The sequence below is a fragment of the Giraffa tippelskirchi genome, chromosome 7, assembly GCF_054371585.1.
Source record: "Giraffa tippelskirchi isolate mGirTip1 chromosome 7, T2T-mGirTip1v1.2.pri, whole genome shotgun sequence".
Lineage (NCBI taxonomy): Eukaryota > Metazoa > Chordata > Mammalia > Artiodactyla > Giraffidae > Giraffa > Giraffa tippelskirchi.
Genome location: NC_137281.1, coordinates 964,442 through 978,169, shown reverse-complemented (window position 1 = coordinate 978,169; position 13,728 = coordinate 964,442). Strand labels below are relative to the sequence as shown.

The 13,728-nt window shown below is 42.5% G+C and overlaps 1 protein-coding gene across 2 annotated transcripts; it reads right to left on the bottom strand.

The window, feature by feature from the left end:
• Positions 1-2,485: 2,485 nt before the first annotated feature.
• Positions 2,486-12,851, bottom strand: LOC145514430 (uncharacterized). Of its 2 annotated transcripts, none has more exons than XR_014060141.1 (2): positions 4,607-12,851; positions 2,486-3,458 (listed from the first exon to the last, which is right to left on the bottom strand). XR_014060141.1 is itself a non-coding variant. In XM_081512203.1 (2 exons), exons 1-2 carry the CDS (start codon positions 7,563-7,565, stop codon positions 5,514-5,516), a joined length of 1,716 nt encoding a protein of 571 aa, XP_081368329.1. In that variant the 5' UTR covers positions 7,566-12,851; the 3' UTR covers positions 4,524-5,513. The 2 variants fall into 2 exon arrangements, 1 of the variants encoding a protein (XP_081368329.1); XM_081512203.1 differs by lacking the exon at positions 2,486-3,458 and having other exon boundaries at positions 4,524-6,045; positions 6,382-12,851.
• Positions 12,852-13,728: the final 877 nt, after the last annotated feature.

Here is a 13,728-nt window from a genome sequence, read left to right as displayed (position 1 = left end):
ATTCAACTAGTCCCTACCCAAGTAAAGGCCCTTCCCTCTCAATGCTAAGCCCTAATCAGTAATGACTACCCTCTTGATATGGCCCCAGTTTGTGATTGTTCTAATCTTTAGATCATAAGTTCTTGACATTGACAGTGTAACAAGGAGGCTGTGAATGGCATGCTCTTTTGCTGGTTTCTCTAATAACTCATGAGCCAATTGTGTCACAACTCTCTCTAAATCCGGTAATCTCCTCTGGAGTAAAACAAACTGCTACCACATCCTGCTTGCTGTGTCTGGACTACGGGGCTGTCTCTCCTGGACCTTGCTTTGGCTGAGTTAATATCCCCAAACCATTACACCATTGATGTCTCTGGGCCCTTTCTTTGGTCTTTGGGATGCGCAATTATGCATATATTATCTTGCCCTAGGAGTAGACCACCTGGTCTCTCAGAGCTGATCACACTCCCGCCCACTGTAGCACCACTGGACCGGGAGGAGGCGGGGCCAGGGTGGTTTCTCTGCAGGTATGCCGGGGCGGGGACTGCCTGAGATGCAGCAACGTGCTGGGTCATCGAGTTTGTGGAGTCAGAGCACTTCCCGATGGCTGTGGTGTCTAGTGAGCCTGGTCATCGGATACCAGCAGCTGCTGAAGCAGACCTCACTCTGCATGGCCTCACGGCCAGGAGGGAACACACGCACTCTTACTAGAGGCCAGGCTCCTCCAACCTACCCCACCGTGTCTCCAACCAGTCAAGGAGGCTTGCCTCCACCACTGGACTACCGGGGAAGTCCGTGAGGGTGTTTAGATGGAGGAGGAGACAGAAAGGTCACGGAGAGGAATGAGGTTGGAGGAGTGTGAGGTGGTAAGGTAGCAGGATGCAAACGTCAGTCGTGCACGAAACAGACCACTTCTAGTGAGGAAAAGGCACAGCGAGTGACTGTCTGCTACTTGTGATCCCCCAGCAACGGAAGAGAATCTGGGAATCCATCCCAGGTTATCCGATGGGCCACAGGGAATCTGGTCACTGCACTCCTTGTCCTATCCAATCCACTCGGAAACTCAACGAACATCTTGGGCATTCTGACACCCTCTGTCTCCTTCCCCCAAAGAGCCTTAGTCATACCACAATCTCATGCTGATGGACACCCCTTTCTTTTCACTGGGAACAAATATTGATGGCTTTCATGTGAATGACCCCATTTATCTACCTAAACTGCCCTGTGCTCAGGATTTATTGTTCTTCCAACTTGTGGAGGGAGGGGGCTGCACCTCAAGTTAAGGAGTATCCACAAGGGCACCCAGATGCCAGCCTCTGATGAGGGCGTGCTCTACACTGCACAGGTGCACTGCTTCTCTTCGGCACTTCCCTGCATGGACTCCATCAGCTGTGGCACAGCCATGAACTACCCACACCGCTGTCTGCATCTACACCAGGGGCTCCAGCTCCACCGCACCCAGTTTGCATTTCGTTGTAGACACCTTCCCTTTTCTGAAGTTGTTCAAAGGGACAGGAGCAACAAACACGCTAGCTGCACACTGTCTTCAGTGTCCCCAGAGATGTGACACTGGCCACAACCATATGCCGTGACTTGTTCTCAAGGTCCTGCCCATCTTCCTTATGAACCTAATTCAAGATGTGCCTCTGCCCACTCTCTTGGTGACTATCCGGAGTGTCGTGAGTGACCCTGAAGGACTAGGACTCCCCACTGTGGCTCTCTCCCTGTCTCCAAAGCTCTTCTTCCTAACGCCCTCACCCATCACCCCACTGCTCCTCCTACCCCGTAGAAAAACATAACTCACCAAATGATTATTAATTAGGAAGATAACCAGCAGGAAAGTGCCAACATCTTCTGGGGACCCATCCTTGACAAACTTTAGTCCAAATGCTAAGGGCTGAAGAATGACACCTCCCATAATGCCTGTAAAACCCAACCCCAAGTCCTTGTGAAACAAAGCTGCTCACAGGTGTGAATCTTCACCTGTAACACACTTGTGACCCAGTCCCTCAACTAAACACCATCAGTGCATCATCAAACTTGTGGTGATGTCAGCACTTCTTCTTTGAAAGCCTGTCTGCACTCACCTCATCACACAGGATCCATGAGAACTGTGTGAGTGTGTGTGGCCCACACACCACAATGTGGGGCGTCTGTATCACATGCCTGGCCCCAAATCTCCCTGGAGACTTTGTGAGTTCTGTACCCGCACCTGCTGTGCGGGGTCAGCACGTCCCACTGTATTTCTCCAACAAGGTCTCACTTCTGTCACACATCCTCGGTGCTATGGCACATGAGTTAGTAGATCCAGGGGTGTGAGCATTCAAATTGAGTCACACCGTACCCCAGGCTGTGCTGATATACACTGATATTTAGAATTCTTTCTTCTGTTAGTTACTGGAGTTATAAAAAGGCTTCTTTTATTGTAGAAATGCATTCTAAAAAGTTGTGAATTGAAAGACAGGATACCTGCAATTATAAAACTTAAAAATGACTAAGTAAATTATGATACACAAACACAAAAATGTGTATTAATAGGATAAATGATATAAGATACAGGAAGGGTCCAACACAGACATTCCATTTATACATATATTTGAAAATAGTCATTACTAAAATAGAATATACTCTTGCACCAGCAATTACAATGTTGAAGATAAATTTAAAATGGCAGAAGGAAACTGGTTTGAAGGATGTACACAAGTGTGTCTAAATGTACATTCTAAATATGTAAAACTTAAATCAAATATACATTCAGTAAACTTTAAAAAACAATTTAGCAAACTATCCATAAACATTTTACTATGGTTTACTAGCTACATTCCTAAAATATTTTGCGGCTACTGGGCCTGTAAAGGGGGAAAACCATACAGTGGTGGGCTACTGGCAGTGCTTCCCAACTCCATTTCAGTGACTTTATGTTCACAATTTGACACTGGTAATGGTGTGAACATTTACACCGGGAAATTAGCAAACACTACAAAACAGGGTTTGATTTAATACAGTGTAATTAAATGTCTGAACTTAAGGATAGGTAACATATGTTAATAAAGCAGACTTATCAAAAACATATATGATGTATGTGGCAATTACATTACAAATAGTATAAACATTGAGAACATAAACTTCCAATATTCCAAACTAGAATTCCATGCAGGAAAAAAGTCACTAATATTATTGGTGAAATTTAACAGATATCTTTGTTGTTTCTTAGCTTTCCTTCTTGTCCAATAAGAGAAAATAGCCAAATCTCAGAAGACAACGGTAGGCAAAAATATGAATAGAAATTTTACCGAGCAGAACACACAGGTGAAAAACAAGACACATGCAAAACAAAAACTGAACATCAAGAATCCCAAGTAGGGAATCTGCCAGAAGGCTAGCGGTGAGGATTCCACACATCCACATCACGCGGCACAGTTTAGATTTCTGGACAGGGGGATTCCATAGGCACGTGGCACAGTCAAGAAAAAAAAATCCTAGAAAAATGCAATTAAATCATAGTGATTTTTTTATACAGCTTTTAGTCTTCATGGGAAGAGTCAACCTTGATTTCAGCATTAGCTTTTAAGCTAGGTTGATCAAGTGTGGACCCAGAAAGGAGGACAAGTTCTTACATATAATCTTGAGTTACATTTCTCTGGAGGGGCAGGAGAAGAGAAGTGATGGTTAAATGGGTAAAGGAAAAGAGGCTTGGAGACCATGCCATAGGAGGGCCACACTGGACATTCTCAGGCCTTCAGTGTACCTCACACTGCCCAAAACAGTGAGCAGATCAACCATAAAACAGGGCAACATGGACATCTTGAGGTGGGTATATGAAGAAGATGGACAGGACCTTGGAAACCAATCACTGCATATAGCGGTGAAGCCAGTGTCAAATCTGGGGAAACCACAATGAGGCAGCCCAGAGGCCCTGGCTTACTGCTGCTGTCCTGGAGAACTTCCAAAGCGGGACGGTGTTAGCAGGATATGTGCAAGGGCGGAAATGAAGCTGGGGCCCCTGGTGTCAATGCAGCCTTCAGGTGTGCCTGACTCATGGTCAGAACATAGGAAATGGATGGAGTGCCTCCTCTGAGGGGAAGAAGAGAAACCAGTGGACATGTGCAGTGTAACCACTCTCATGAAAGGTGTGGCAGTAGTGAGCTCCTGCAGAAGTCCCTCTACCTCTCTGAGCTGGACAGCCCTTCTTTCCCAAAAGACAAAGATAAAAACTGAATCACAGCATTGGTTAGGATGGGTAGATAAATGGAGTCATCCAGAGAAAAGTAATCAATGCTGATTCCAGAGAAAACATAATCATCCCATGCAATCAGCGTGAGGCTGGGCTATAAGCAGGGCTCATGGGGTGGTGCATGTGTGTGTGTGTGTGGCGGGGTGGCAGAAGGGTCAGGATGGACAAGATGTTCTTCAAGTCTCCAAACCTGGGGTGAATGGTGAGCAGACTCACCGAAAACTATACCAGGCAACCTGGCATGGAATCCCAGATTCCAATCATGGCATCTGGTCCCATCACCTCACGGCAAATAGATGGGGAAACAGTGGAAACAGTGAGAAACTTTATTTTTGGGGGGCTCCAAAATCACTGCAGATGGTGATTGCAGCAATGAAATTAAAAGATACTTACTCCTTGTAAGGAAAAGTTATGCCAACCTAGACAGCATCTTAAAAAGCAGAGACATTACTTTGCCGACAAAGGTCCATCTAGTCAAGGCTACGGTTTTTCCAGTGGTCATGTATGGATGTGAGAGTTGGACTACAAAGAAAGCTGAGCGCAGAAGAATGGATGCTTTTGAACTGTGGTGTTGGAGAAGACTCTTGAGAGCCCCTTGGACTGCAAGGAGATCCAACCAGTCCATCCTAAAGGAGATCAGTTCTGGGTGTTCATTGGAGGGTCTGATGTTGAAGCTTAAACTTCAATACTTTGGCCACCTGATGCGAAGAGCTGACTCATTTGAAAAGACCCTGATGCTGGGAAAGATTGAAGGTGGGAGGAGAAGGGGATGACAGAGGATGAGATGGTTGGATGGCATCACCGACTCAATAGACATGAGTTTGGGTGGGCTCTGGGAGTTGGTGTTGGACAGGGAGGCCTGGCGTGCTGCAGCTCATGGGGTTGCAAAGAGTCGGACAGGACTGGGCAACTGCACTGAACTGATCCATCCTAAGGAGATCACAAACAGGTGATCCAGGGTCTCTGTGCCTCAGTTTCCTCTCAAAAGGGTCCGTGTGCTCCAGAGGTTCTTCCCACTGTTACCACCTCAAACTTCTTCAACATCACTGCCAGAAATATATGCAATATTCAAAAAGCCGTTTCTCCAGTGTGACCTCGCTGATATTTAATCATGCAGCACCTTCAGGTGAAAGACTTAACATATTTCTGGCACTCACAAGGCTTGTCTCTAGTATGAACTTTCCAATGGATGAAGAAGCACTGTTTTTGCTTAACAGTTTTCTGACATTCACTGCACTCATAGGCCTTTTCCAGTGTGAACTCTGTGATGATCATAGAGATGTGTTTGAGCAGTAAAAGATCAGCCGCATTCAGTGCACTTATAAGGTCTTTCTCCAGTGTGAAGTCTATGATGACGAAGAAGGCTCGAGCTATTAGAAAAATACTTCCCACATTCACTGCACTTATAAGGCCTTTCTCCAGTGTGAACTCTTTGATGATCACGAAGGGTCCACCGAGCAGTAAAATTTTTCCCACATTGACTGCACTCATAAGGTTTTTCTCCATTGTGAACTCTATGATGACGAAGAAGGCTCGAGCTATTAGAAAAATACTTCCCACATTCACTGCACTTATAAGGCCTTTCTCCAGTGTGAACTCTTTGATGATCACGAAGGGTCCACCAAGCAGTAAAATTTTTCCCACATTCACTGCACTCATAAGGTTTTTCTCCATTGTGAACTCGCTGATGATACCGGAGGCCACCCGAACCAACAAAAGATTTTCCACATTCACTGCACTCATAACGGTTTTCTCCATTGTGAACTCTCTGATGACAAAGAAGGCTTGAGGTACTAGTAAAACATTTCCCACATTCACTGCACTTAAAAGGCCTTTCTTCAGTGTGAACATTCCAATGAGTACAAAGTTTTGACCTACTTGTAAAAGACTTCCCACATTTATTGCACTCATAAGGCTTTTCTCCAGTGTGAACATTCACATGGGCACTAAGATGTACCTTTTGGCTAAAAAATTTGCCACATGCATTGCACTTAAAAGGTCTGTCTCCACTGTGAATTCTCTGATGATTAGAAAGGGCTGACTGAGTTGTGAAGGATTTTGCACATTCACTGCACTCATAAGGCCTTTCTCCAGTGTGAACTCTCTGATGATAATGAAGGCCGGACCTGCTGGCAAAAGATTTCCAACATTTATTACACTCATAAGACCTTTCTTGAGCGTGAACTCTCCGATGATGACGAAGACTGGAGCTACTAGTGAAAGATTTCTCACATTTATTGCACTCAAAAGGCTTTTCTCCAGAGTGAATGTTCTTATGGTCTCTGAGATGCTCATTCCGGCTAAACAATTTACCACATTCACTGCACTCACAAGGCTTTTCTCCAGTGTGAACTCTCTGATGATGACAAAGGCTTGACCTAGCAGGAAAAGATTTTCCACATTCACTGCACTTATAAGGCTTTTCTCCAGTGTGAAGTCTCAGGTGATAAGAGAGGGTCGACCTATTAGCAAGAGATTTCCCGCATTCAGGGCACTCATAAGGCCTTTCTCCAGTGTGAACTCTCTGATGTGCAAGGCAACTGGATTTATAGGCAAAAAAATTTCCACATTGGTTGCATTTGTAAGACTTTTCTCCAGTGTGAATTTGCACATGCTGAATGAGGTTACTTCTTTGGGTGCCGGCTTTCTCACATTTGTTTACCTCACAAAATGCCTCACTAACGAGGACTCTCTCATCCTCGACAAGAATGTCTGTGTGGCTGAAAACGATCTTCCCTTCTCCCAAGCTGTGATGACTTTCTCCACTGTGAAAAACCACCTCACACTCCTTACTGTTGTTCAGTTTCTTCCCAGTAGTAGTGGCCTGTGGCTGAACTTCCATGATGGCCATGAAGTCATTCCCAATATCCATGTAGGTAGACAAATTCCCTGCTGGGTGAACTGTGCAGGTCTTGAAAAATGAGGGTCTCTCAGTATTACATAGGAAAGGATTCTCTCTAACGTGCTGCTTCTGGTGCTGTTGAATGTTTGCAGTAAAATAGAATTGCTTCCCACAGGCCGCACATGTGTATGCTTTCTGCTCCCTATTTGTTCCTTGCTCTTCAGCCAAGTGCAAAATCTCTCTCAAGACTGGGATGCACATCTTACAAGGTTGGGTCTTCTCAGGCAACAAACCTGTCCTGAGAGTGCGAAACTGTGACACCCCTGCAGATTTGCTCTGTACAGATGGTGTCTCTTCATCCTGGACTCCATGCCAACAACCTGAAAACAAACAAGTGATGGTGAAGATCTGGTTGATTTTATTGGAGTGAATGACACCATCACAATTGTACATTTGGCACATGAAGAAGCAGTCCATGGAACTGTGTTCAGGATATGAAGTTGGAGTCATACTGAGGAAGCAGCTGCTCTCACCAAGCACAGGACACGTGGCTGGATGTGACCCAAGGTGAAAGGCATGCTGTATAATTCACTCCTCTGTCAATGGCTTTTACAGGACCACATCCTCTGGTGACCTGTGCAGAAGTATACCATATATCCTGTATACCTGAAAATCTGGGTGGAACAGGTAGCTGGTGTTCAAGAAACAGTAAAGCAAACATGCATCTTGCAAATGGCAAAACGGCCTTCTTTTTTAGGGCTGAATAATATTCCATATATTCCAGATGTTTGTTATCCATTCATCCATCAATGAACACTCAGCTTGTTCCTACACTTGGATAGTGTTAAAAATGCAACAATAAACACGGGGTACAGATACCTTTTTGATACGATGATGTCACTCCCTATGGATAAATACACCAAGTTGGAATTGCTGGATCATACTGTAGTTCCTTATTTAATGTAAAGATTCTCCATGATCTACTCCATAGTGGTGGCAACAATGTACACACTTCCCAAGAGTGCACAAGGGGTTCCTTTTCTCCACATTTTAACCAATATTATTTCTTGTCTTTTTCATAACAGACATTAGAACAGGTGTGACATGGTATCTCACTGTCATTTTGATTGGCATTTTCTGACCATTTGTGATACTGAACTTTTAATTTTTTTACATACAAGGTTCCCATTTGCATGACTCATTCAGAAAAATATCTTTTCAGATCTAACAGATAATACCTTGTTCAAACTGGTCCATGGCAATGAAAGCCTGGAGTCCTATTCAACTAAGCAACCATGGAACTTCAGTTACGATTTTTTTAATTATGTAGGAATTCCCTGGTGGGCCAGCAGTTACGACACCACACTTCCACTGCCAGGGGCCCAGGTTTGATCCCTGGTCAGGGAACTAAGACATTACAAGATGGAAATATATATAAATGTATATCAAACTATCCATAAAGTCATATAATGTTATATAGAAGTGGTCTTAAATCAATTCTGAAAACATAACACAAACTTTAGCACAACTAAATAAAAAAATGAAGAGAAGCAAATGGTGGTAAGTTAAGGAGAGAAAACAAAATCATACAAAATGCTCTATTAATACCAAAAAAGAAAGAATGGTAGACTAACACAGGAACAAAGAACAAGGATAATTTAGATATTTATCAAACTATATCAATATACTAAACATTGATAGTCTCAGTGTACCAATTAGGAGAAAGGTTCATCAGGGTGGATCCAGAAACAGGATTCAGCGATATGTTGTCTCTGAGAAACACAGGGTGGATCCAGAAACAGGATTCAGCGATATGTTGTCTCTGAGAAACACACTATAGGACTTCCCTGGTGGTCCAGTGGTTAACTATTTGAAGTGCAACACGGGGGACACTGGTTCAATCCATGGTCAGGAACCCACATGCCACAACTAAGCCTGTAGGCCACAGTTAACAACTCTGCACACTCCAGAGCCTGTGCACCACAATGAAGACCCAGAACAGACTAAAAACATATATTTAAATAAATAAAATTTTAAAACAACAAAACCCACTTTAAATAAAAACATGCATGAAACATTAAAGTAAAAGGACAGAGAGAGATTAACAGAATTCAAAATAAAAATGTTAGTAACTATATTAATATCGAACCAGAGGCTTCCCAAGTGGTTCAGTGGTAAAGAATCAGCCTGCCAATGTAGGACAAATGAGTTCAATCCCTGGTCCAGGAAGATTGCACATGTGTCAGGGACATGGCACAAGTCCATGTGCCACAACTACTGAGACTGTGCTCTAGAGCCCAGGAGCCGCAACTACTGAAGACCAAATGCTTGAGAGCCTGTGCTCAAAAAAAAAAAAAAAAAAAAAGCCACCAAACCAGAAGTCTGTGTACCATAACTGGCGAGTAGCCCCCAGTCGCTGAGACTAGAGAAAAGCCTGAACAGCAGTGAAGACCCAGCATGGTCAACTGGGTATCTGGACACCTACAGACTACAAGTCTACTCCATCTAACAGCAGAGTAGTCTTAAGCTGACATGGAAAATTTATAAAACAGAGCACATTCCTGGGTCAGAAAAAATCACCTTAACAAATCTGAAACAACAGAAATCAGAAAATGTCTGTTCTCAGAGCATGGTGGAATCACACTAGAACCAGAAACAGAAAGATAGCTGAAAAATCACAGAACAATGAGAAATCAAACAACCCAAATAAAACATGGAACAAACAAGAAATCTCAAAGTAAATTTCTAAGTATCTTGAAATAAACACAACACTTCTCAAAATATGTTCATGCAGTGAAAGCAATGGTTATACAGCAATTTATAGTACTGAATGCATATATTAGAAAAAAATTAGGATCTAAAAGCAATCACCTTAGAAAACTAGAAAAAAGAGAAAATTAATTCCAAAGGAGAAAGAAAAGATATCATTTAAGAAATCAACAAAGAAAAATAACAAAGACAAACAAAGTAAGTGGTTCCTTAAAATGACCAATAAAATAAAAAATATTCCATAAAAAAAAAATTCTCATCAGGGTAATCACAAAAACAAGACAGGACACAAATTGCTAATATCAGAAATAAAAGAGGACTTCCCCAGTATTCCAAAGGTAAAGTCTCTGTACTTCCACTGCAGGGGACAGTTTGATCCCTGGTTTGGAAACAAAGATCTCACATGCCTGGAGGTATAGCCAAAAGAAAAAAAAGAGAGAGACAAAGAGAAAGAATTAAAGAAAGAGGAAAAACCACTATACGGAATGGACATTAAATGGTATAATGAAATATACAGGCATCTCCAAGACCATAAATGTGGTAACCTAAATGAAATGGATCAGTTTTTTGAAAGATACAGTCTACCAAAACCCACACAACAATACACAATCTAAATAGGTATACATCTGTTAAAGTAACTGAATCAATAAGGAGTAATCTTCCAAAACAGAATGCAACTTGCCCAGATTGGTTAACTGGTGAAATATGACAAACATTTCAGGAAGATATACAATTGTCTACAATTCCTTTCAGAAGACAAAAACAGAAGGACTGCTTCCTAACTAATTCTGTGAGGCCAACATTACTATAATACCAATATACACCAATATCTCTCATGAACATAAAGGCAAAATCACAAAGCATCAGTAAACTGATTCAAAAACTGTATAAACAGAATTACATATCACGACCATGTGGGATTATGAAAGGCACCTAAGTTTACTTCACACCATATTAAAAGTTACAGGAACCAAAACAGCATGCTAATAACATAAAGACAGATATCTACTCCAGTGAAATAGACTTCAGATTATAAAGATCAACCCTCATAATGTATGATCCAATAATTACTGGCAAGAAGACCATTACTATTCAATAGAGTCCTCAACAAATAGTGTTGTAAAAGCTGGATAGCCACATGTACACGAATGAAGTTAGAGTCCTACCTAATACCATATACAAGAAGGCATTCAAAATATATCAAAGGTCAAAATAAGAGCTGAAGTTACACAATTCCTAGGGGAAAAAACAGGGAAAACTTTTAAAATGTTGGATTCAGCCATGAATTTTGAGAGTGAAAGAACCACTCCACAAGATGTTCTGGAAATTAGTTGGGATAAAACTGAGAAGCCTCTGATCTCACCAAGCGCAGGACAAGACTGAAGGTGAAAGGCGGCTTCTACAGTTCACTCCTCTGTCAATGGTTTTTACCAGGAACACACTTCCTGGACCTGTGAAAAGGTAAGGAAGTATACTTCCAGAACTCAGAAAGTCTGACTGCAATTTTTTTGTGTGTGTGAGAACTTTTAAGATCTACTCTTTTGGCAATTTCTTTTTTCTTTTATTTATTTATGGCTTCTCTTGGTTATCATTGCTGGTCTCAGGCTTTCTCTAGTTTCAGCAAGCGCTGAAACACACAGCGCTGAAACACACAGTTTGGTTGCAACGCGCGGGCTTCTTACTGCAGTGTCTGCTCTTGTTGCAGAGCACAGGCTCCAAGGCAGGAAGGCTTCAGTAGTTGCAACAGGCAGACTCCGCAGTTGCGGCACATGAACTTAGTTGCTCCACAGCATATGGGATCTGCTTGCACCAGGGATCGAACCCCTGTTTCTGCATTGGCAGGCAGATTCTTAACCAGACCACCAGGAATGTTCTCAGGAAATTTCTAAATATAAAACACAGTCTTGGTAACTAGAGTTACCAGGCTGTGCACTGCATGCTCAGGATTTACCTTATAAACTAGAAGTGTGTAACTTCTGACATCCTTCACTCATTTCATCTACCCTCCTTACCCTGGTCTGGCAATCACCAGTCATTTGTTTGTATCTGATTGGTGGTCGTGGTGTTGATTTAAAGATTCAACATGCAAGCGTAATCATTCAGTACATGTAAACCTGGAACACGGGTTCTAAAATGCTTGGGTCCACTTATACATGAATACTTTTCAATAAAAAACCACAGGATCATATGTGTATATATATGGATATATATGTGTATCTGTGTATTATATAGAAATATATATTTTTTCAAACTACCCATGAAACCATATAGCATAAGGAATTTCTAAATACATAATGCAAATTTTAGCACAATTAAATAAAAAATGGAAGCAAATAGAGCTGATAAGCTAACAAAGGAGAGAAAATAAAATCATACAACTGTTTGATTAACACCACAAAAAAGAGAGTGGTAGACTAACAGGGGAACAGAGAACAAGGGCAGGGTTTTTTCCCTGGTGGCTCAGTGGTAAAGAATCTGCCTGTCAGTGCAGGAGACACGGGTTCAATCCTTGATCCCAGAAGATCCCACAAGCCCAAGAGCAACTAAGTCCTTGCACTACAACTATTGAGCCTGTGCTTTAGGGCCCCAAGGCAGCAACTACTGAAGTCAGTACACCGTAGAACCCAAGCTTCACAACAGGCGAAGCCATGGCAATGAGAAGCCTGCACAACTAGAGTAGTCTGTTCTCTCTGCGAGCAGAGCGAGTCCAGGCAGCAACCAAGACCCAGCACAGCCAAAACATGAAAATGAAAAAAATTAAAAAAAGAAAAAGGGCAATTTTAGAAAATAGTAACAAATATGATAGATATTAATCCAAGTATACTATCAATACAGTATTAATTAAATATTAATCCAAGTATACATCAATATACTAAACGTGGATAGTCTCAGTACACCAATTAAAAAAGAGATTTCAGGATGGATCCAGAAGCAGAACTCAACAACATGTCTTCAAAAAACCCACTTTAGGACTTGCCTGGTGGCCCAGTGGTTAAGAATCTGTCTTACCATACAGGGGACACTGGTTCAATCTATGATCAGGGAACTAAGAACCCCATATGCTGTGGAGCAACTTAGTCAAAGCTATGGTTTTTCCAGTAGTCATGTATGGGTGTGAGAGTTGGACCATAAAGAAGGCTGAACATCAAAGAATTGATGCTTTTGAGCTGTGGTGTTGGAGAAGACTCTTGCGAGTCCTTTGGAATGCAAGGAGATCCAACCAGTCAATCCTAAATATTCATTAGAAAGACTGATGCTGAAGCTCCAATACTTTGGCCACCTGATGCAAAGAATCGACTAATTAGAAAAGACCCTGATGCTGAGAAAGATTGAAGGCAGGGGGATAAGGGGACGAGAGGATGAGATGGTTGGATGGCATCACCGACTCGATGGACATGACTTTGAGCAAGCTCCAGGAGATGGTGAAGGACAGGGAAGCCTAGCGTGCTGCAGTCCACGGGGTTGCAAATAGTTGGACACAACTGAACAACTGAACAACACTAGAAGAATAAAAAGGAAAACCGCTGAGGTAGGAGAGCTGAAAAACTACCTGTTGTGACAGAGGTGCTCAATCCTTAGGCAGGCAGAGGATCCAGGGCAGGAGGAAGGCCTTAAGAACATTTGTCTTTAATGACACTGATCGCTGAAGTCTCTGCAAACGGTCTCAGACACCTAAAGTCAAGCCAAGTTGACATCCAGTGGGAACTGGAAGCGAATAAATATTCTCCTCATGCTTCTGAAGGGCACGCAGCCTGAAGTGTTAGAGCCATTCTGGGGAATTCCCTGGTGGCTCAGTCACTAGGACTTGGTGTCCCCGCCGTGTGTCTGGGTTCAAGCGCTGGTCCAAAATATAATATCCAGCAAGTGCCTTTGCGCAGCCAGGGGAAAAAGTCATTTTGTGATC

What these genes read in the sequence shown, in the direction of transcription:
- LOC145514430 (XM_081512203.1), bottom strand. Translation starts at nt 7,565, where the DNA reads ATGACTCCAACTTCATATCCTGAACACAGTTCCATGGACTGCTTCTTC. An exon ending in AGAGTTCACGCTCAAGAAAG is followed by an intron (nt 6,046 to 6,381) that starts GTCTTATGAGTG and finishes CACTGAAGAAAG; the next exon opens with GCCTTTTAAGTGCAGTGAAT.